A 23887-nucleotide genomic window follows, 5' to 3' on the forward strand; every position below is an offset into this window, starting at 1 on the left:
GGAGGAGACGCAGCCCCCTCCTGACAGCACTACTGCGGGACTGCTTGGTTTGCTCCAGGTACTGACACTGGGTAGGATTTGAACCCACACTTTGGACAACCCCACCACGCCACCAAACACCCTTGGCACTGAGACTTTTTCTCCGGGCACATTTAACCTTTACATTTAGATAAGAGATAAGATAAGATACACCTTTATTGATCCCATAATTGGGAAATTCCAGTGTTACAGCAGTCAAGGAGAAAGAGTCAGATTAAAGATTTCAAAATTAAACTTAAAAAACTTAAATAACTAGGCATGCAAATAAGTACAAAAATACAAGAGACAGCAATAACTAACAATAATAATAATAATGAAAATAATAAGAAGTGGATAATAATGAGCAGCAGTGAATGAAAATGAGCAAAAAATGAGCAGTGGATAAAGGGAGCACATCTAGTGCAAGTGATTGTATGTGCAAAACAGCAGACAGCTGTGGTGTCCATAAAGTGTCCATAGTGTCAATACAGTGTCCATGGTGCAGTCTACTGTGAGCAGTGCTGGTTATGTAGCCTGACAGCAGCAGGCAGGAAGGACCTGCGATAGCATTCCTTCACACACTTTGGGTGAATCAGTCTATCGCTGAAGGAGCTCTCCAGAGCTTTTATCTCCTCCTGCAGGGGATGGGAGTCATTAGTCCTCAGGGATGACAGCTTGGCTGTCGTCCTCCTTTCTCCCACCACCTGCACAGAGTCCAGAGTGCATCCCAGGACAGAGCTGGCCTTCTTGATCAGCTTGTCCAGTCTCTTCCTAGCTGCAGCCGAGACGCTGCTGCCCCAGCAGACTACTCCGTAAAAGATGGCTGATGCCACCACAGTGTCAAAGAAGGTCTTCAGGAGCGCCCATCAGCTCTTTGTCTTTCCCTGCGTTGATCTGAAGGTGGTTCCTGTAGGCGTTGGACTTTAAAATTCACTTGGCTTGGATAAGGATTGAACCTTCAACTTTGTGATCTCCAAGCAGCCCTTCAACAGCCTGAGCTATTCCTCCTCACACTTAATCTGTGTTTAACAAAGCCTTTCACTCTCTCCTCTGGAGAGCAGCCTTTAAAATTCACTGAGCCTCAACAAGGGTTGAACTTCAAACCTTGTGATCTCCAAGCAGCCCTCATCTGAAGGGTCCACCACAACTGCTCTGGCTACTTTGGTGCCCTCGAGGAGTAAAGTAGCCCTGTGTCCCTTTGGTAAAGGGTGGCCCTGGTCTTCTGTTGCTGGTCCCTCGGGGTGCAAGGGGTAGCTGTAGAGGTGGGGCATTGGAAGATCCAGATCCAGATCTTAAGGTGGAGACATGCCGAAGCTGAGCCCCTCCTCTTGAGAATTCTGAAGGCGTGGGATGTCACTGTGGCATAAGTGCAGCACACAGAGGAGGGAGGTGGTGAAAGAAAATAATAGATAGAGATAGCCAATCAGGAGCCGAGAATTCAGTTTTATTTCTGCTTCAAGCTCACACTCACTATTTTCATTCAATCATACAATCACTGTCTTATTTTCCTCTATATATGCTGTTTTTCTATTTCAAATCTATAATATTCTCTCATACATATATTAGACCTTTGTAATTTATTCCCAACATAAAATCTATACTTGGATATTTTAATTGTATGTCTTACTCTTATTACTTGATGTTAACAGATTTTACTTACCTACAAGCGTCTCCCATTATAGTAGGATTGGCTCTGTCGGCCATCTTGAGAGTTGCAAAGGACTGTCTATCTTCTCCTATCCATAACTGAGAGTTTTTTGTGCCTACACCTAACCACGTTAACAAAGCCGTAGTGAAACATAAAGTAAAGTTCCAAACAACACATTCAAACATTCATCCTCAGTATGTGCAATGAATGGTCGTACCTGTTTTATGTTTTTAATACAAATTTATTGTTACAGTATCACCGTTTCTAAATCGCACTTGCAAAGTGCTTTAAGACATAAAAATGATTTGAGAAAATATATACAGTAAATATGAAAATACATACAAATGGGATTTTAAGATTTTCATCCTTAAAAATATTTACAATCATTTTACACTTCTCTGTTAAAAACTTTGGAAAAATCAGTTTGACTGAAAAGAATAAAAATAAAAAAAATGTTTCCTCTTGTGCTCCTCGATTCTGGAGATCACAGTGTCCTTACATTACTGAAGAAATCACTGTTGCTGCAGAGATTAATACAGCCTCACTTCTGCGACAGGTTTATCATGATGCCAATTTTGGTTTGTGTCATAATTTATCAGTTCAAGGTGAGGATGAATTCCAGCCAGCATGTATTAAATGTTGTGTAGAGTCAGACAGATGTGTCTCTGCTCACTTTCTGGATCAGTGCAGACAGATGTTCATCCACAGAGTTTCTCTGAAGAAAGGAAATTTAACAATCGTTGACATCAGCTCATAATCAGTTGCTTTAAATAAAATATAATTCAAGTCTTTCCTTCTAATAAAATTGAAGTCTACAGTCATGCTAGAGACTGTGAAGCTGTATGTTGACATGATAATGGCTTACATTGGGAAAGCACATCTGTAAATCAGTGGGTACATTTTTTTAGCATCACAACGCCCACAAATGACTCATTTTAGTATCAGGCTTTAATCCATTCGGTCTGATAACATTTGTAAAGTCTAGAAGAGCTGCAAGGTTAAATCATTTTATCCTCATTCAAGTTAAAAGAGTTCTGAAGCACAAGTAGCCAGCTCAGCTGATGGCCACACCTGGAGCCACTCACACTGCTAAAAACCAATCAGTGGTTTTATCTGATGAACACTTATCAACATGGCAACATGTGCTAATAAAACATTTAAAGTTCTCACATTGACTCATGCAGTGAAGAAAATGACTTTAAAGCCACAGTATGATGTTTATGTAACATGTTATCATGGTTTGGGCACATACCTCCCTCTGTGGTGTTCACACCAGATGCTCAAGCTGATGATCCTGCAGCTGCAACACATTTAATGAAAATTATATTAGAGTAAAAGCAACCATGTTTGCTTTGTTTCTAATAAACCAGAACATGTAGGCACACAGGTAAAGGCCTTTTCAGGCATGGAAGATGAATCATTGCTGCCTTCATCAACAGTATCTGTTAGAGGGATAGTTTGGATTTTTGAAGTGGGGCTGTATGAGGTACTGATGTCTGGATCAGAAATAAGGTGAGCACACATTAAGTTATCAGAGAAAAAAGGTAAACACACATAGGCAGGTGCTTAGCAAACGGGCTATCTGTGACATGCCAAACAGATTTGGAGAAACAGTGATTTGTTACGTGAAACAGATTTATTCAGTGTTTTTACCAGTTTGAATCACCTGGTCTGTTTGTTTTTTAGAAGAAGAGACCTCTGCAGATAATTTGACTCCCACCAAAAACCTCCTGAACAATGAACACTGAAAGAATTTTAACCAGAAGAAGTTTCAGATGGTTGTAATCTACAGTCCTCACAGCTAGATGCCACTAAATCCCCCTAAATCTTACACACTGGACCTTTAAAGTTTATTAATAGATTACATGGTTTTGGATAGATGCATAGACCTGTGCACTCACAAATACCCGATCCAGCATGTTAGGCAGTATCAGAGGCACTTCCAATGCTAGTATCAGTATCGGGACAACTCTACCCTCCATCTCCGTCACTGCCTAGTCTGCACAGCTACATGAGCTTCATGAGCCTATCAGTCTTAGAGTCACCAGCTGACACCATGGGGGATTCATCTTGCTGCTGCTCAGGGCGAACGCTCCCCGATTACAAAATCTTCCTGTAGAGTCTCAGCACCAAAGACTTTTCTGTCAAATTTTAATCATCACATATCACCTGTTAATCTGTACACCTGTAATCTGTAATACACAATTACCTTAACTTTATTCACCTGTCTCTCCTGATTGAACTGTTACTATAGACAACATCTTTAACTAAGTCACTCACTCACTGTGAGGACTACAGCAAACATTAGTTTTGCCCATGATAACTTCATCTACATAATACAATCATGACCTGTACTCACAATATGTAAATTCAAAAGCTACATGACTGTCAACATGTATTTTCAATGAAGAGCTACCCTGCATACAAAGTTTCTGATTTATAGTTTCAGTATAAGATGGTGCCTCTGAATATGCTACTGCTGTTTTTGTTCCACAACTTACCTTCTGACCCTGAGCTGGTGTCTGACAACAGCTGCACCAGATCATTTCTGCCAATTTCCTTTAAAATATCTTTGGCCACCTCCACAGACTCTTGAGTGTAGGTCTGCAGCATCAGATCAACCAGGTCTACCCTGTCAGTGTTCTGCCGTTGGCTCTTTGAGATGCGTAGGAGGTACCACTTGAATTCTTTGAACTCTTCGTCTGTCAACTCTTTGAGCATTTTGAAAAGCGCCTTTCCGTCTGCTGCTTCCTGATGAATCCAAAGTGAACAAACAAACGGATGATTTAACTCTAACTGTAATGATAATATCCAGAATATTCAAAATAAGTCATGAGTTTGGTTTATGACTGAATTGCTTATTGACTGAAAACTGTGTTGAATAAAGTCAAAGACTGATGTGAGATCACTCACCTGGTGTTTGTCCACTGAGCGTTTCTCTGATGAGAAAGGAAAGGAAAAAATGTTACATGAGTGACTGATTTAAAATCTGACCTGTCTGATTTTTTATCAGACTCTCTTGATTCATAAAGATAAACTATACAAAGAAGTTTATCACAGCAGGTCATTGTCAGTTTTGCTGAAAAGCCAAAATGAAACTTCACAGGTTTGTGTCGTCTCTCCAGTTGGTGTTTGTACTCAGTCAAAGATCTTTTGTGAGCGAAGAACAACCACTCTGACAGTCACAATTGTGACTCCAATAGTGTGATGTGTCCTCTCTTTAGTGAGTTGTGCGATGCAGCCACATAGCTGTGGGTGGGCCTAGCCAGAAGGCTGTTTGCAGCTCAAAGTTCTTGTAAATTAATAAATAATTCTAGGTCAAAACCTAGTATATGGCTGGACCGTGTATGAAACATTCGAGGGCTTTCAATTTCAAACGATGGCTTTTTATTTGAAACAGGAGGTGGCAACTTTCACTTGGACTTGCTGTTGCAGTCCAGGCAAAAAAATTATATATACATATCTTCAAATTTAGAATAATACAATCAGACACACTCACACAGCAGACAGGACATGGACTCTCTGGAGCTGTAACGTTAACCTCTGGACAAGCTGCTTTTTGCTCGATTTACCACAACACATGACATGCATTGCACAAATTAGCCTGGCAGCTATCTTTTCCTCCGTTCACATGAAGCCTGGAACAACGCCAACATTTAACAAAGGGAACATTACATCATCCAGCTCCATTATAACTCAGAGGGTTCCTCGTAAAAACAGTTGTCTTAAACTAGACATGATACAACATGCTAATGTTATAAGCATAGGCCTATAACATTTCCCACTGCATAAATTATCCAAGTGGCTAGCATAGTTTTCCTCCTATTATATAAGGCCAGGATAAATCATACGCAAGACTTAAAAAGCTATTTTGGGGGGGCTGTGTTGTCCTCGCAAATTAGTTTCTTATCTGTGAAATGACAGTAAATCAAGACTTTGCTTCCATCGAGGGAAATAGTTTTCAGAATAATCAGGAGGACTCTGTCAACTCGCCACGGCTCTGTTGGTCAGGGCTTATTCACGCACACACACACACACACACACACACACACACACACACACACACACACACACTCAGTCACTCACAGATAGGCTTACATTCTGTGGTCTAGCCAAAAATAAAACAATTCTTGTTACCGTTTTCTCGTTTACAATATGATGATCAGGTCAGATTTTTGAGTGGGAGTGCATTTTATAAATGCCATAATGTGAGCAGCCCCACTTTCACTCAGTGGAAATCCTGGTGTACCAGTTTAACCAGTAACCTTGTTAACTCAGACCAAATGTGTCATGGTTGCTCTAAGTGTCGACAGCTGTTGAAAACACAAACAGAACACGTAGGTGTCCTCTTAAAACCCTTCAGTTTTACTCAAATCAAATTTAAATACATGGCCATCTGTGTTTATTATCTACGCCAACCATTTACATGAGTGAATACAAGCAACCACTGATGCATTCAGCTGAAAGTGAACAGAGGAACAGAAGCCTTCTTTCAACTAGCTAGCTGCTTCTTTCTGGGCCTTCATCCTCAACCCAGAAACCTGCACCACTTTCTGTATAAGCCAAGTAAGCTGGTAACAACACGTACGTGGCTGCTCATTCAGCCCTTTCTCGGTCAACAGCAGTGCAGTTACCAGTCGTGGCTGCAGCATTAGACTATGCTCAATTGTAATTTTTAATGTTACTGAACATGTTTGCCCTGGTGTACCTCGGTCCATGCCAGGCTGGATTGTTAATGTTCATCTAGGTGCGTTTACTTTTTCCTCTGATGATGTATAACACTTGTATTAATGTTACGTTTTATTAATTTGCCCTTAAACTTAACACCTGGCTGTTTCTCAGTCGCTCCTTTGATTAATGTCTGATAAGACTAGATTTCAGATGAGCTTCTACAGTGAACTAAGGCATGTTGTTTTAGCTTAACACCAAGCTATAGTTTCAGAATTAATATTAAAAATTATGTACTTAACAGATTTTTTTTCCTGACCCCCGACCTTATTTTTGGAAGCATTGCTTTCTTATTCTAACAGTAGTACTGATAGAAAACGCTGAGTTGGTCCTGCATTAGCTTTTTTTTGAAGATGTGTGTTTGTCTTAGAGCAGCACAGCGAACAGGCAGAAAGACAGTGTATAAGAATGACTCTTTTAAACACAAATTATTTTAAATGACTCACCTTGTATATGGCCAGTGCTTTGCCATTCACCTGAGAAAAAAAGGTAAGGAGGTAAAGAAAACATGAACATGTAACTGATTTACTGCCTTTATCTAACATCACACATCTGCTTCACTGATGATATTTAATAAAATCAAAGTGGTACACAGACAGAGTGGATAAGTTCTTGTGGTATTGTTTAAACTGACCTTGTAGAATTTCACTGGTCCAAACTGGTTGATGCCCATTTTCTGGTGTGAGCATGAGCTTAAAGTCTTTGTCTGGATTTTTTATGACCACTTCATAGAAGTTTGGATCTGTGCTGTCATATCTGAGCTTTAATGTCTGTGAAAGGAAAAAATAATAAATAAGAAGTCAGACTTTGAGCAAAGTGCACCAGAAGATGTTTTTTCTTTCGTCTGATGTTTTTGATGCAAGTGTTTTGTTTTTTTTTCAATTACATCAAAGACATCAGAGACAGAGACAGAAAATTAATATGATTAATATTTGCTGTATATTGCCAAATATTGCTGAAATGTCTGGCTAAAATTGAAGACCACATGGAGCCAGGCATGGTCATGACTGCAGATATTTGAATGTGTTTATCATTTCCTGTATCAACAGCTGATTTCAGGTTTGAAGCACATAAAAGTAGCCAGACAAAACTACAAATATCAATTAAAATATAAGCTGGCAGATTTATCCAGTTCCCAGGCTGCAATCAAAAACAAAAAACTGATATTACTGAAAGAAATTCTGTTCATTATGATAATGTAAAAAAATAGCTGATAAATATCACCACAAAACTTCCCCAGTTTATTACTTACAGTAAGACAATTATTTTTCATATTACAAGTTTTCTGAAATTTAATATTTGAATATGCAAATGAGGCTCATCTAATTCAATATGTACAAATCTGCATAAATTAAAAAGTCTGAACACTGGATGAAACCAAGTTAAAAATTCTCAATTTAATTTATTGCCATATTAGTGTCAAAGATATTTACAAAGTGAATTTTGGATATTTCTGTTTATCACTCCATAAATCAGAATATAGTGTCGACAGCCATGAATCTTTTTAGAACTAAAATGTTACATAAATCAGGTAATGAGTGAGATATAAACCCCTCAGTAAAACCATCAGAATATAGACAGTAATAAAACTTTGGTGTATGTAAGTGCCACTGAAGTGGACATTTTTGGCCCACAGTATGAGAAACTCATTTATACATTGTGAAATTCCACACATTTTAAGACCCAAGATAAGACACCAGGGTAAAAACTTTAGGTATCACCATGAAACTGCTGCAGTTGATAACTTACATTAAAACAATTATTTTTTGTCCTGCAAGTTTTTTTTGAGACATTAAGTCTTAATATGAAAAGTCACTATCTAATTAAATAAAAATACATATATAAATACATTTCTAGAACAGAAATCTTAACGAAAATAATCATCTCAACAATTATTTTGGACGATTTCTCTCTATATTCTGAGAGAAGACATGATATGGAAGCAAAATAAAACACCTCAAAATTGATCAGTGCAGAAAAAAATAAGTTTTCACCTGGGGTTTCTCGCCTTTAGGATAAATCTGTGCACCTTCCTGATCTGTCGTTAAGGTGAACCAATTTTGCATTTTCAGGGACTTTTCTGGTTTTGGCTTTCGGATTCCCTTGAATCCATAGGATTTTTCTCTTGAATCTAATTCCTGTAGAAAAAAACAAAACAAAACAAAAACATTGTTATCTGTGTTGTGTATTTACCAATTAATTTATAGTGTCATTCTGTATCTTATTATGATTGGTATTGTTGACAGTAAGACATAAAATAACCTCTTGTAGACCAAGATCACATGGGATCAGGTAAACATGGAGTGTGAGGGATGTTTGAGATGATGCTGTGAGGATCTTGCTATATATTAACACCATACAGTTTATTTCCACTGGAAGGCCCAACCAGTCCAACAGGACCATTAATAGAGAGAAAACTGGTTCAGACAGCTTGACATGGGACGATGTGACCTCAGACACTTTTTCCACAGCATCTCCACAGTCATCTATGTGTAGGACTGCAAACTTGTCTAATATTGTAGGATTGTCATCTGCACAAAACAAAAGCACAGTTAGTGAAGAGAAAAGGATTGCATCAGATTTTGTACTCGTGCTGTCAAAAATAAAAAGCGAGTACATTTTATTTTATTATTTTCTTCATGTCCACTTACCTATGCAGATCCAGTGTGGTAGGTACACTACATCTAACTTCCCAGCAGTGACTGTGATGTCCATCAGGGGACCTGCAGGCATGTACTTCATGCTTTCTATCCTCTCAAAGTGTCCACTCAAAGAGCAAAACTGGTACTTAAAGCTGACCTTTTCCTCACAGACCCAGCGCAAGCCAGAGACACTGCATTCAAAGTTTCCTGCTCCAGACTGTAGGCTAAAATGTGAATGGAAAAAAAAAGAGTTTGTGTCGATGCACATGAAGGAACAAAACAGAGTAAATGTAAACTTAGAGAGTATCTGCCTTGATTCTATTATTGTAATATTGCTTTAAAAATCTTTTTATTTTCCTTCTGTGAAAAATCTCAAGAGCCAAGTGGTAGTGTTTCCTGTAGTTCCAGTTTGCTGTGACACAGTATTTAGGATGTAATCTTTACCTGTAAGTTGGAGCCTCATCAGCATCTGTACAGTTCACTTCAGGGTCAAGTTTAGTCCAGTCACTGGAGTCCTGCTGCAGAGGACAATCATTTTCACAGATTAGTGCAGATGTGTCTTTTTGAAACAAAACATAAAGGAACAAATGAATGAATGTAAGGGATTACCGTAACACTTCCACAACCCTCAAGCTCCGAGCTTCCTGAAGGCCCTTGTGAAGACACACATTCATATGTTTTAAATGATGTCATTTTAATATTTAAATCACATTGTAACTTTTTATATGTTTATTTTTAGCTGATTTAACACTATGTGCTACACAACTCTGCTCTAATATGCAAGCAATATGTTACTAGCATATTAATGAAATTGTTTTCACAAAATACAGAGATTATGTGGCAGAATAACAATGTTCTTAAGTTTTTGCCAAATAATTTAAATGTTCAACAAATGCTTTAAAGTACAGATTTAGCTTTTTCAAGCATCAGAATAATCCTTATAACAAGGAGTGCAAGGCCAACATTTGATGAGTGTATGAATCCTCAAGATTAGAATTAGAATAAAAGTAAATTTTTTAAATGTATATTTTCTTACTTTTATATTTTAATGATGTTAATAAGAGTCTAGTTATTCTGGGTTTCCTTCTTTTCTGTCTTGTTTTTGCCGGTGACAATGTTACAAAACTAACAGAGAGTGTGCAGTCATGCTAGCTGCTCTGTGAGGCTATACTTTAGGTACAGCGGTGCTTTCAGATAAATTCTAACATCAGCATGCTAACACACTCATGATTAGTAAGTATAATGTTTACTGTGTTCACTGTCTCAGTTTAGCATGTTACCACGCTAACATTAGCTAATTAGCACCACACAAAGTACAGCTGAGGCTGATGGAAATATCATTAGTTTTGAGGTATTCATATTTTAAGTACTGGACAATAATAACTGTGATGATAACCTGATGATGGTGCTCGAGGAAAAATCAGGGGATCATCAAAGACAGTATGATTCACCCACTGGGGACCATCAATGACGAGAAAATTTCATGGCAATCCATCCAATGGTTGAGAGATTTCAGTGAAGTCTAAAGAGTTGGAGCGACCAACAGACACGCTGACATTGAGCCAGCAGCATGGCTAAAACACTGACTGACCTAAAGTGAGTGACTGTAGTGACTAGGCCGCATACATTACATGATTCTAGATAATAAAACATTCAAAACAAACACACTAATTCAAATGGCTGCCCAACTGTCTACATGTAATTTGAAATAAAAATTAGTAACGCTTAAGTAAAATATTACAGATCACTTTCTGCATACCAAATTGTTGATGCTGGAATAGTATTTGTTTTTCCCCCACATCTTACCTTTGGATCCTGAGCTGATTTCTGACAACCTCTCTGCCAGATCAGTCCTGTTCATCTCCATTAAAACCTCCCTGGTCACTTCCACAGACTGCTCGCCATAGATCTCCACCATCAGCTCCACTATTTCATCTCTGTCTGCCATCTCCATTCTCTGACTTGAGATTTTTGGGAGGTCCTTCTTCATTCTAGTGTGCTGTAGGACATGTTTGAATTGCTCGAGCTCCCCATAACTTAAATCTTTGAGTGTTTCCAAAAGCTTCTCCATAAGTGATGTCCTGGTCACCACCTGATGGATTCAAAGTAGACAGAGGACATTTATGTGATATTTCCACTGTAGTGATGAAACATTTGCATTAATGTAAACATTAATGAGAGTATTATAACAACTAATAATAACCACATCAGGCACAATGATACATTTGGTTCTACATGTGTTGATTTCTGTAACATGATTAATTTAATTTTATAAACACGTCTCTAACTCTCTGTCACTGTGCTCCCAAAAGCAGGAATGATCCACCTGATATCATGTTCTCATAGCTTTTACAGCAGATGTGATGTTTCTGGTTTAAACCTTTTTCTACCTCTTTACTGTCATGATGAGGATCATTTTCCAGCTGTAAAGATTAAATGAAAGCTGTGTTGTGTAAAGTGTGTCTCATGTGACATTACTCACCTTCTGGAGCGGTTTAGATTGATGTTTCTCTGAGGAGAAAGAAAACAGAAAATAACTCATCACTGAGCCAACTTTTGCAGGACCTGGTCGTAGCATCAGCTGTACTGGCCCTGGGTCAGTGGAGTGAATATGTTTCAAGCTTGGTTTTTGGGCGTCGCAAAGATGGCAATTCACATTTCTGGGACTTGGGAAGCTACTGTATGTAGACCTGATGAGTGAGCTCAATCTTGCTTGTGGGATCCTGCACATATTGTCTCAAGTTATAGCCCTGTTGGTGACTGCCTCCCAAGTTGTCCAGCTCCCTTGTTGCTGTGCGTCTCTTCCTCCATGTGGGTCACTTCTTCATCGCCCTGCCACTCTGCACAGATGAATTTCTCAGCTCAAACATGAACCTAACTTCTCCTGCCTGTGGCCGAGGTGGATTGATTTCAGTGGCAGCTGGAGTGTGTATTTTTTAAAAAGGGTCATGTTGGAGAAGTACAGAGTGCCACTGTTGAGGTGACATTGCACAGTTTCAGCTGCTGCATTAGGCATTAGTGTAAGCACCAAGCATCAATTTCCCTGGGAGGTAGTTATGGCTGATCGTCCTCAGTAATGTAATGAAAAGTGATGAATGTGCTGTTGTTGCATCACTGTCTGCTCCCTAATTTTTTCATATTTCACATTACAATTTGAACCCAAGCAGATTTACCTTGTTACTATGAATTTGGAAATCTATTAGATATTTTTGAAACATCCAGTATGATTGTGTAGTATTTCAGTTTCTGTCTTCTTCATCTTACCTTTGAGTCCTGAGCTGGTTCCTGACAGCATCTCTGCCAGATCAGTCCTGTTCATCTTCCTCAAAACTTTGCAGGTCACCTCCACAGACTGTTGGCCGTAGATCTTCACCATCAGCTCCACTATTTTAACTTTGTCTGCCATCTCCATATGGTGTCCTGGGATTTTTGGGAGATCTTTCTCCATTTTAGTGTACTGCAAGACATGCTTGAATTTCTCGAGCTCCCCGGGACTTAAATCTTCCAGTGTTTCTAAAAGCTTCTCCATTAGTGGTGTCTTGGTGACTTCCTGATGGATACAAAGTAGTTAGAGGACATTTCTGTCTTATCTCCACTGTAGTGATGATGCACTAATTTATCTGGGTCAATAAAAGCGTTTAAGTCAAGAGAGTATTGTAACGACTAATAATCACATTGAGGCACAATGACACACCAAATTATTCATTTATGAACTGGTTATCAGTAATTTTGTTTTACTGACTGTCTCTAACTCTCTCTGTCACTGTGCTACCATAACTAGTAATGATCCACCTGATCACATGTTCTCACTGCTTCTACATCAGATTTGATGTTTATGGTTTAAAACCTTTTTCCACCTCTTTAGTGTCAACATGAGGATCATTTTCAACCTGTAAAAATGAAACAAAAGGTGTGTTGTGTAAAATGTGTCTGATGTGACATTACTCACTTTCTGGAGCGGTTCAGACGGATGTTCCTCTGAAGAAAAAGAAAACAGAAAATGACCCATGAGTGATTCAAAATCAGACTATAAACAACTTTAGTCAGATTTAGTTGCTTTTGAATGAAAAACAATATTAAGGATTAATCACAAAATAAAACTAAATTGGGCTCAAATCTGATCTAAAATCAATCAGGGAGACTGGTTGGACACCGTATCATTAACACCCATTAAATCTAAATGACTCCAATACAAAAGTCCTGCGACAAAACCCACATTTACAAAAATTATGATGTTTGAAATGTGTCAAAATATATAATTTACAATGCTGTTCAATGATAATATTCAGTGTGTCAGAGAGGTGTTGATTCAGGTGGTCACTTTTGAGGTCAAAGTATTTACGCTTGATGTTCTCTATCATTCTGTGAACTGTACCCTCAAAGTAGCTGGATTCAACTCAATGATTTCTGCAGTGAAAGTAATGAATGTGGTGTTTTTAAATTTAATTTAATTTTATATACTTTATTAATCCCCCTGAGGGGAAATTCAATTTTTTCACTCTTTTTGTCATGAACACACAGGTCTGAAAGACACACACTCAACAGTAAACAATGAAATGCTGTGAAATGTGTGTGTGCTTCACACACACACACACACACACACACACACACACACACACACACACACAAAAAATATAAAGTAAAAATCAAGTAAACATTTATGAGACATATGATTGTGTAATGTGGTGGTTTTTGCATTCTTCATCTTACTTTTGAGTCCGGAGCTGATTTCTGACAACCTCTCTGCCAGATCAGTCCTGTTCATCTCCTCCATCTCCACCATCTCCTCCAACCACCACTCCTCCCTCTCCCTCCTGTTCATCTCCTCCCTCCCCCTCCTGTTCCTCTCCATCTCCATTAAAACCTCCCTTGTCACCTCCACAGACTGTTGGCCGTAAATCTCCACCATCAGCTTCAACATGCCAACTCTGTTTGCCATCTCCATTCTCTGTGTGGAGATCTCAGGGAGGCCTTTCTTCATTCTAGTGTGCAGTAGGACACGCTTGAAGTCCCCGAGCTCCTGCGGTCTTAAATCTTCCAGTGTTTCCAAAAGCTTCTCCATTAGTGGTGTCATGGTGACTTCCTGATGGACACAAAGTAGTCAGAGGACATTTTTGTCATATCTCCACTGTAGTAATAATACATTAATTTATTTGTAACAACTAATATTAACCACATTAGGCAAAATGATAAATTGACTATAAAAACAAAGAACTTCCACATGTGTTCATTTCTGTAGCTTCATCACAATACAGTGGCCCTCATTTACGAAATGAACGTATGACAGAAAACTGGGCATTCGGTCATTTCCACGCACAATTTGATCAGCGTGGATGTGAGTGGAGGCTATGATCAAATCTCACATCACGTGTCAACTCGTGCACAAGTTTGTGTCAGCGTGGACTAATGGTACAGCAGAGTAAATCTGGCTGAGTTGGATAATTGTTATTAGACCATATTCTGACGGGCATATTAAGTATTTGCAGCCACATATTAATCACTTCAAAATGTATAGCTGCCACATGGACACAGTCTCTATCACAGCTCACAGTCGCCTGGCTCTGTGTTACTGACCAAAGGCTGAACACCACTGGTGCCTGGCTCTAATTTATCTGAAGCTCTTTTTTGTCAACTTTGATAAGCCAAAGCATGTTTATATTATTAATTATAAAAACTTAAGTTAAAACTAGAATTAACGCCCCCTGGCTGTATGCCTTCTCTTACAGTTTACATCAATGTCTGTGGAAACATAGATGCTTCACACACATCTTGTCCCTGACAGCACAGAGGGTCAATACAATCAGGTCAGTTTCAAGGTGGGCACCCACCCAAATGCCGATTGTTTTCTGCAGTCACATTTATCAACGCCCGATCATTTGTACGCTGTGATAGTTGAGATACAAACGTTTTTAAAACGTGAACCCTGTTAGATGATTTCTGCGTTTGGTTTTGTGCTGGTTTGTACATTAGATTGATAAATGGGGGCCAGTGTGCTCCATTTAATGCTATAAACTGGTTATCAGTAATTGTGCTTTAACGACTGTCTCTATCTCTCTCTGTCACTGTGCTACCAAAAGCAGGAATGATCCACCTGATCACATGTTCCCATTGTTTTTACAGCCGATGTGATTTTTCTGGTTTAAAACTTTTTTTCACCTCTTTACTGTCAACATGAGGATCATTTTCAAACTGTAAAAATGAAATGAAAGCTGTGTTGTGTAAAATGTGTCTGATGTGACATTACTCACTTTCTGGAGCAGTTCAGATGGATGTTTCTCTGAGGAGAAAGAAAACAGAAAATGACTCTTTACAGATTAAAAATCAGTCTATAAACCACTTTCGTCAGATTTAGTTGTTTTTGAATAAAATACCATATGGAGGATTCATCGTAAAATAACACTAAATGGGCTTGGATCTGACATCATAAAATCAGAATGAGAGAGGTTGGACACCTTATCATTAACACCCATTAAATCTAAAGGACTGCGATACAAAAGTCCTGCAACAAACACGACCTTTATAAAGATTATAATGTTTGAAATGTGTCAAAATATATAATTTACAAAGCTGTCAAATTAAGATATTCAGTGTGTCAGAGGTGTTGATTCAAGTGGTCACTTTTGAGGTCATAGTATTTGGCCTTGATGTTCTGTATTATACTGTAAACTGTAACTTATATTTAGCTTCTCTTTAATAAGGTTCATTTACTTTCAAGAAAATTGAACACAAAGAATTCACTGCTGCAAAACTGACACTAAAATCTACTCAGTAGTGACATCATGAAAATCAAAGAGGCTGGACTGAACTGTATGATTTCTGCAGTCAAAGTAATAAATGTGGTGTTGTTGCGTCGCTGCCTGCTCTCTAATTTTTCAGATTTCTTTTTGATGAAATGAAGTTTGAATGCAGCTTCACTATGAAATCTAAAATCTATTTATTAAACATTTATGAGAAACATATGATTGTGTAATGTGGCAGTTTTGTCTTCTTTCTCTGACCTTTGATTCTTGAGCTGATGACTGACAACTTGTTGACCAGATCAGTCCTGTTCATGTCCATGAAAACCTCCTTGGTCACCTCCACAGACTGCTGGCCACAAGTCTGGACCATCAGATCCACCAGTGGGTCTGCACTGTCTGTCCACTGTAGTCGGCTCAATGAGATGTGTGGAAGGCCCTTCTGGAACTGTGTGAACCGCAGCAACCACTTGATTTTCTTGAGCTCCTTATAACTCAAATCCTTCAGTGTTTCCAAAAGAATCTGTTTCACAGCTGCCTGAAAAATTTAAAGGATACGTTAAGCAAATGTGTCATTTCTGAACTGGCATAATTAAACATCTATTTCTTTGCATTTCATCAGTGTCAGTATTTTAGACTTGAATCTTATAAGATTTATATTTTTTTCTGTATGATCACTCAAGACAATGATACAGTTGGTAATAAATGTTCTATTGATTATGTTTCCCTCTTTTTCTTTATACAAACACAAAGTGTTTTATGTCTATTCATTTCTTTAACAGCATCAAAGCAAAAGATGATATAAGGTAATGGACATAGCTACTATGACGTCACCCACTGGTTTGTAGACTGCTGTTGTGAAGCCTTGAGTTCAGCATCTCAGGCGTTGCCATATTGTTTTTATAGAGTCAGAAGTGACCATATTTGGACGAGAGGGTGGAGCTGTGGAAAAGTGAAGGATGGATCTGACTTACAGACTACAGCAACATATTGCAGACAACCTGTCACTCAATCCACTCCATCATCAAATATGTGTAACTTTAAGCTTAAATAAAACGTAAACAAGTGAGTTTAAAAAAAATTCGTCCTCCGCACAGTTGTCATGAATGTTGATATTAGCTACAGACACCAAAACTGTTTTTTTCGGTGTCAGGCTGTAAACATGTTTATTTCTATTGGCTTCATTTCTCAGCCCCGGAGGTTGCTGGTTGATATTTTTGCATCTAACTGGATGAATTAAAGGTTTATTTCAACCAAACCAGAGTTTGTGATTTTTGGAACAGTGGAGAGACAAACCAAGATGGTTTTTGTGAGAGTTATTTTGTTTCTGTTGTCAGACACTTATAATAACAATCGGAGCCTGTCAGTGGCAAAAACAAGCACTTATAGTGGATGTACAGTACAGGCCAAAAGTTTGGACACACCTTCTCATTCAATGCGTTTTCTTTATTTTCATGACTATTTACATTGTAGATTCTCACTGAAGGCATCAAAACTATGAATGAACACATGTGGAGTTATGTACTTAACAAAAAAAGGTGAAATAACTGAAAACATGTTTTATATTCTAGTTTCTTCAAAATAGCCACCCTTTGCTCTGATTACTGCTTTGCACACTCTTGGCATTCTCTCCATGAGCTTCAACAGGTAGTCACCTGAAATGGTTTCCACTTCACAGGTGTGCCTTATCAGGGTTAATTAGTGGAATTTCTTGCTTTATCAATGGGGTTGGGACCATCAGTTGTGTTGTGCAGAAGTCAGGTTAATACACAGCCGACAGCCCTATTGGACAACTGTTAAAATTCATATTATGGCAAGAACCAATCAGCTAACTAAAGAAAAACGAGTGGCCATCATTACTTTAAGAAATGAAGGTCAGTCAGTCTGGAAAATTGCAAAAACCTTAAATGTGTCCCCAAGTGGAGTCGCAAAAACCATCAAGCGCTACAACGAAACTGGCACACATGAGGACCGACCCAGGAAAGGAAGACCAAAAGTCACCTCTGCTTCTGAGGATAAGTTCATCCGAGTCACCAGCCTCAGAAATCGCAAGTTAACAGCAGCTCAGATCAGAGACCAGATGAATGCCACACAGAGTTCTAGCAGCAGACCCATCTCTAGAACAACTGTTAAGAGGAGACTGCGCTGAATCAGGCCTTCATGGTCAAATAGCTGCTAGGAAACCACTGCTAAGGAGAGGCAACAAGCAGAAGAGATTTGTTTGGGCCAAGAAACACAAGGAATGGACATTAGACCAGTGGAAATCTGTGCTTTGGTCTGATGAGTCCAAATTTGAGATCTTTGGTTCCAACCGCCGTGTCTTTGTGAGACGCAGAAAAGGTGAACGGATGGATTCCACATGCCTGGTTCCCACTGTGAAGCATGGAGGAGGAGGTGTGATGGTGTGGGGGTGTTTTGCTGGTGACACTGTTGGGGATTTATTCAAAATTGAAGGCACACTGAACCAGCATGGCTACCACAGCATCCTGCAGCGACATGCCGTCCCATCCGGTTTGCGTTTAGTTGGACGATCATTTATTTTTCAACAGGACAATGACCCCAAACACACCTCCAGGCTGTGTAAGGGCTATTCGACCAAGAAGGAGAGTGATGGAGTGCTGCGGCAGATGACCTGGCCTCCACAGTCACCGGACCTGAACCCAATCGAGATGGTTTGGGGTGAGCTGGACCGCAGAGTGAAGGCAAAGGGGCCAACAAGTGCTAAACACCTCTGGGAACTCCTTCAAGACTGTTGGAAACCATTTCAGGTGACTACCTCTTGAAGCTCATCGAGAGAATGCCAAGAGTGTGCAAAGCAGTAATCAGAGCAAAGGGTGGCTATTTTGAAGAAACTAGAATCTAAAACATGTTTTCAGCTATTTCACCTTTTTTTGTTAAGTACATAACTCCACATGTGTTCATTCATAGTTTTGATGCCTTCAGTGAGAATCTACAATGTAAATAGTCATGAAAATAAAGAAAACGCATTGAATGAGAAGGTGTGTCCAAACTTTTGGCCTGTACTGTAAATCGACAGTGTTCATTAAATTACAGCCCATTTTGTCGCTGTTGGCTGCAGCAGTCTCGCTCAATACTGGGAAAATAGGGTCCAGGTCAGAAAACACAGAAGTTACCCTTCAACACAGTGAGAACCATCCAATTTAAAACCTTTGGTTTGATTTGCATCATCATTTATGATGTTCAGGATGAGGATGGTTTTCAACCTGCATCTACTGAATGAAAGCTGTGATGTGTAAAGTCAGACTCACTCTCTCCAACACTGCAGGTAGATGGTCATCCACTGAGTGTTTCTCTGCAGAGAAAAGACATTTAAAATGACTCAGAGGATTAAACTCTAACCTAACATAGAAAGTATAATCAACTTTAAAAAGGCTCAGTTACCTCAAAAGTAGATAAAACAAATTCACAATATCATAAACACTTTCACAGTCTAAAGCAATCCAACACAAAAGTCCTGCAACAATTACTAAACTCATTAAACTTAAAACATTCTGTGTGACTGTTATTGATTTAATTATGATTCAATTGATGATTTATTGATCCCTGCTGTGTTTTTATTCACATTGGTGATGACAGAGTTTGTACACAAGCAGATTTACCTTTTTTAAATTATGAATCATAAAATGTATTTATTAGACATTTATGAGACACATGAGATTATGTGACAGTTTTTGTCTTACCTTTGAGTTCTGAGCTGGGCTTTGACAACCTCTGCATCAGATCAGTCCTGTTCATTTTCTTTACAACCTCCCTGGTTAACTGCACAGACTGTTGGCTGTAGGTCTGCAACATCACATCCACTATTTTTGCTCTGTCTGTGGTGTCACTCAACTCTGGTGAGAAGTCTGGGAGGTTCTTCTGGGAGACAATCCACTCCAGGGACCACTTAAATTTCTTGAGCTCCTTGTCACTCAAATCATTCAGAGTTTCCAAAAGCAGCTGTTTAACAGCTGCCATTGTTGTTACCTGAAATAATCAATACATTTATAGGACATACATTTAATCCACTGGGACAATTACAAATGTGTTTCTTTGCACCACATCAGTGTTAATGGAGATGTGAGTGTTACTGGCAGATCACACAAGATCCATTTGGTGACTGCTGTTGTGTTATCAGAATCAGAATCAGCTTTAGTCGCCAAGTACGTGTGTACATACAAGGAATTTGACTCCGGCAGACTTGCTCTCAATGTACCAGAATTGACATGAGTACTCAAAATTTAGGCAAGAAGTGGAATATACTGAAATATACAATATACAAAAACACATCAAATATAAAAATATATATATACAATATACAAGGATTTAGTACATTTGGTTCAGCTGTTTTTTATAGATTGGTATATTTGTGCACATTTGTGTTTTAGTATATTTTGCATTTGTTTGTTTTTTTGAGGAACCAAACTACAAATCAAAAGATGATTCCCTTTTCCTTCTTCCTTTTAATTCTTATGAACTGGTTAATTGTTTTTCTTTTAAGTTACAGGCTGCAGCTCTTTTCAAAAACACTGAAATGAGTCACAGTGGCTCAAAAGATTATTTTCATTATTTTATGTTTTATATTTTGTTTAATGCCTCTGGAAAAAAAGTACAATAAATAGATGTTTCTGGTGGATAACGTTCTCTTCACTGTTGATGAAAAAAGTCATGAAAAATGTTCATGTTGACATTTCCTCATCTCATCCTCAGTGGTAAAAATATCATATCATTATTGTTGGATTAAATCACTGCTAAAGAGCTCGACCTGAACGCAGCTTCAGTTCTGTGAAAAATAAATTAGTGAATCATGACTTCTGACTGTATCATTATTTAAAATGTTCAAGATGATGATCATTTTTTAGCATCTTTTTTAATGAAAGCTGTTTCGTATGAAGTCAGATAGATGTGACATTACTCACTTTCTGGATCAGTGCAGGTCGGTGTTCATCTGAGTGTTGCTCTGAGGAGAAAAGTGGTAAAAGTCATCAGTGACTGATCAAACATCTGACAGTAAATTTGTTTCAGGCCATTCTGCTTTGTAAAAATTTCAAATAGGCAAAATTACACTTAAATCAGCTCAACAGTCATTTTTGCCTCCTCTCCCAAAATATTTTTCATATTTCACATTAGTCATAAAACATATTTTCTATGAAGAGAATGATTCTTATTTTCTCTACATCATAAATCTTAACATTTATGAATATTTATTAAGCTTAATATTTCTAATTTAAAGAGAAGAAAATATGGTTTATAAACTAAAGACACGTGTCACCAGTTTTTTCTTCATTTTCTTACTTTTGGGTTTGCTGCTGTCTGACAACCTCTGCACCAGATCAGTCCTCTTCATCTTCTTTAAAAACTGCTTGGTCATCTCCACAGACTGTTGGCCATGGGTCAGCACCATTAAAAACACTGTGGCCTGCTGGTCTTCTTTCTCCCACAGTATCACTCTTATGCCTGAGAAGTGTCTGTAGATGTTAGTCTGACTCAGGAGGACCTCTCTGAACTTCCTGAGCTCCCTGTCAATCAAACCAGCCAGTGTTTCCAAAAGCAGCTCTATGACAGACGTCATCGTCTCCACCTGGTAAATTCAAAGGAAATGTTCATGAGGTAAAAGTGCAATTTGTCAGCTGGGATGATTACAGATTTGTCTGTTCACATCTCATCAATGTCTGTGTTTTAGAAATGTGGATGAGGTAAGAGTACATCAGTCATATCACACAAAGTAATGATACAACTGATCACATAATGTCAGACAGAAGTGTCATTACTCACCTTCTGGATCAATGCAGGCCAATGTTCATCCACACAGTGTTTCTCTGAGGACAAAGGAAATATGAATGAATGATTGAATTAACATGAGGCTTTATAATTAGAAAATGTCAGACTGTTATAATTCTAATATCAAGGATTTATATTAGAACTGGTTAAATGAACAAAAAAATCAACCTTAACAGTAACATCATAAAAATCAATGACGGTTTCACCTGACGTCTTCTTTGCTTTTAAACTCTGTGTTAAAGGTTCATACTCTGAAATGTAAATTAAATTAACTGCAGTGCTTAGAGGAAACATTATTTTTAGATTGTGAGAAATATTTGGTTTTTTATATTTAATTCGTTTTTGTAAGGGTTAAGTTTTTTATAGGACACATACCTCTCTCTGTGGTTCTCACACCAAAAGCTTCAGCTGATGATCCTGCAGCTGCAACACATTTAATGACAACTGTAATTATAATAATAAAGACACTGTGTGAAGTCTTTATGTGTTCTTGTCCTGAGTGGAATACTCAGTCCTCCTGAGAACAAAAAGCCTTTAATATTTCAGTTTCAGGTGTGTGGACTGAAGGCAGGAGGAAGCCATGGTTACAGAGATCACAGAGGGAATCAATGAGAAAACCCTGTAATAATCTGCCTGACACAGATTGCCTGTCTGTCTCCACAGTGGAGTGTAGTATAAGTCAAATCAAAGCTTTACACAGAGACAACTCAACGAATTAATATGAAATCATGGAGACAACATTTGTCCGATTCCTATCAGGCTAAATACAATACAAGACTGATAATGAGCTCAACATACACAAATGTAATGGATCAAAGATCATGTGGCCCAATCACAGAGAATGTTTTCAAAGAAAAGATGTTGAGAAACTTTTGAAATTCAAAACTTCACCTCTGAGGTAATCTTTGTCTCATTTTACATTGAGTTTTTATGTTGTAAGCACAAGTAAATTAAGCTTGTTAAATGAGTCACTTAAAGGCTCTCTAAGTCTTCATAAGCTTGAAAAGTTTTTGTCACATACAGCAAACATCTCCTCACGATCCGCTAGCTACATGTCCTCTGAATATGCTGTGAAAAAATCCGGTCTCTGTCGACAGCCCAGGCTCCGCAAATGGCAACAAAAACATTTTGGTCCAGGCTGCACCAAACAGCCAGCTACCTCTGTTGTGTTTGATAACATTGTTGAACATAAACAGAAGTGACATACAAAAGGTGCTTAGCGTGCGTTTAATTTCACAGAGTGAGAAGCATATTCCCATATTATTAAAATAACAGACACCTAACTCTGTGAAGCTGATATCCAGTTTGTAGTTGAGACTGTGTTTCAGAGGTGTTGTTTCAGCTCTTTGGTTGTTCTGGGGTCATGGCAGGCCTACATGTTGTTACTGCATTGCTTTAACTATAAGCTGCTGATTTTGTAACAATACATATTTATTTGTTATTACATATAAAGTTACAGTTGTCTTCTTTATCTTACCTTTGTGTCCTGAGCTGGTCTCTGGCAGCCTCTGCACCAGATCAGTCCTGTTCATGTCCATCAAAACCTCCTTGGTCACCTCCACAGACTGTTGACCGTATCTCTTCAAAATCACATCCACCAGTTGGTTTACGGAGTCAATCCAATGCAGTTCTCTCCATGAGATGAGTTCAATGTTCCTCTGGAAGAGCGTGAACTGCAGCAAACACTTGAATTTCTTGAGCTCCACGTTACTCAAATCACTGAGTGTTTCCAAAAGCAGCTCTTTAAACGCCCTCATTGTTGCCACCTGGAAAATTACAAGTTTATGTTCATAGTTCATGTTTATTAAATTTATCTTATTGCACCTTATTGATGTCATTATTATTTTAGTCATTTGAATATTCTAATGTTTTCTACAAGATCATCTAGGCCACTGTAGATTTGGTCATACAAACCCCCTGATGTGAACATTAGATTTTGTTGATGAATTCATTGTATTTGATTCAAATCATGACTTTGGTTTAATTTATCATCATTAATGTTGATATGAATTTAAACCTGCATCTTATTTAATAAAAGCTGTACTCTGCGTGGTCACACAGGTATGACATTGCTCACTTTGTGTATCAGTGCAGACAGGTGTTCATCCACAGAGTGTTTTTCTGAGGAGACAGAAATGAAGTAAAAACATTGATCATCAGACGACACTGCTTTGTAGAAAAGAATAATTACAAAAAGGTCAACACAAAATTACACTTGAACTTTCAGATTATTTTTGAGACATTTTGCCCCCTTTCCTGAAATACATTTCCATACTTCACATTAGACATAAAACACCAGATGATGTGTCTCTTCTTTACAGTACAAACCTTAT

At 38.3% G+C, this 23887-nt stretch overlaps 1 protein-coding gene across 4 annotated transcripts in view; it reads right to left on the bottom strand.

Moving 5' to 3' along the window:
- Positions 1 to 2149: 2149 nt before the first annotated feature.
- LOC125893024 (uncharacterized) overlaps positions 2150 to 23887 on the bottom strand; it is a 28153-nt gene continuing 6415 nt past the window's right edge. For all 4 annotated transcript variants that reach the window (XM_049583448.1, XM_049583449.1, XM_049583450.1 and 1 more), the window contains 26 exons: positions 23632 to 23675; positions 23032 to 23320; positions 21930 to 21998; positions 21549 to 21592; positions 21069 to 21354; positions 20693 to 20733; positions 19475 to 19760; positions 19043 to 19086; positions 16035 to 16311; positions 15285 to 15313; positions 13747 to 14119; positions 12986 to 13014; positions 12301 to 12586; positions 11519 to 11547; positions 10843 to 11128; positions 9646 to 9689; positions 9481 to 9554; positions 9046 to 9260; positions 8657 to 8925; positions 8389 to 8532; positions 7029 to 7164; positions 6841 to 6870; positions 4580 to 4605; positions 4168 to 4417; positions 2919 to 2966; positions 2150 to 2381 (listed from right to left, as the gene is read on the bottom strand). In XM_049583448.1, the coding sequence (XP_049439405.1) occupies positions 2947 to 2966; positions 4168 to 4417; positions 4580 to 4605; positions 6841 to 6870; positions 7029 to 7164; positions 8389 to 8532; positions 8657 to 8925; positions 9046 to 9260; positions 9481 to 9554; positions 9646 to 9689; positions 10843 to 11128; positions 11519 to 11547; positions 12301 to 12586; positions 12986 to 13014; positions 13747 to 14119; positions 15285 to 15313; positions 16035 to 16311; positions 19043 to 19086; positions 19475 to 19760; positions 20693 to 20733; positions 21069 to 21354; positions 21549 to 21592; positions 21930 to 21998; positions 23032 to 23320; positions 23632 to 23675 (3620 nt within the window). In that variant the 3' untranslated portion in view covers positions 2150 to 2381; positions 2919 to 2946. The remainder of the gene's footprint in view (positions 2382 to 2918; positions 2967 to 4167; positions 4418 to 4579; positions 4606 to 6840; positions 6871 to 7028; positions 7165 to 8388; positions 8533 to 8656; positions 8926 to 9045; positions 9261 to 9480; positions 9555 to 9645; positions 9690 to 10842; positions 11129 to 11518; positions 11548 to 12300; positions 12587 to 12985; positions 13015 to 13746; positions 14120 to 15284; positions 15314 to 16034; positions 16312 to 19042; positions 19087 to 19474; positions 19761 to 20692; positions 20734 to 21068; positions 21355 to 21548; positions 21593 to 21929; positions 21999 to 23031; positions 23321 to 23631; positions 23676 to 23887) is intronic.

The sequence above is a fragment of the Epinephelus fuscoguttatus genome, linkage group LG8, assembly GCF_011397635.1.
Source record: "Epinephelus fuscoguttatus linkage group LG8, E.fuscoguttatus.final_Chr_v1".
NCBI lineage: Eukaryota > Metazoa > Chordata > Actinopteri > Perciformes > Serranidae > Epinephelus > Epinephelus fuscoguttatus.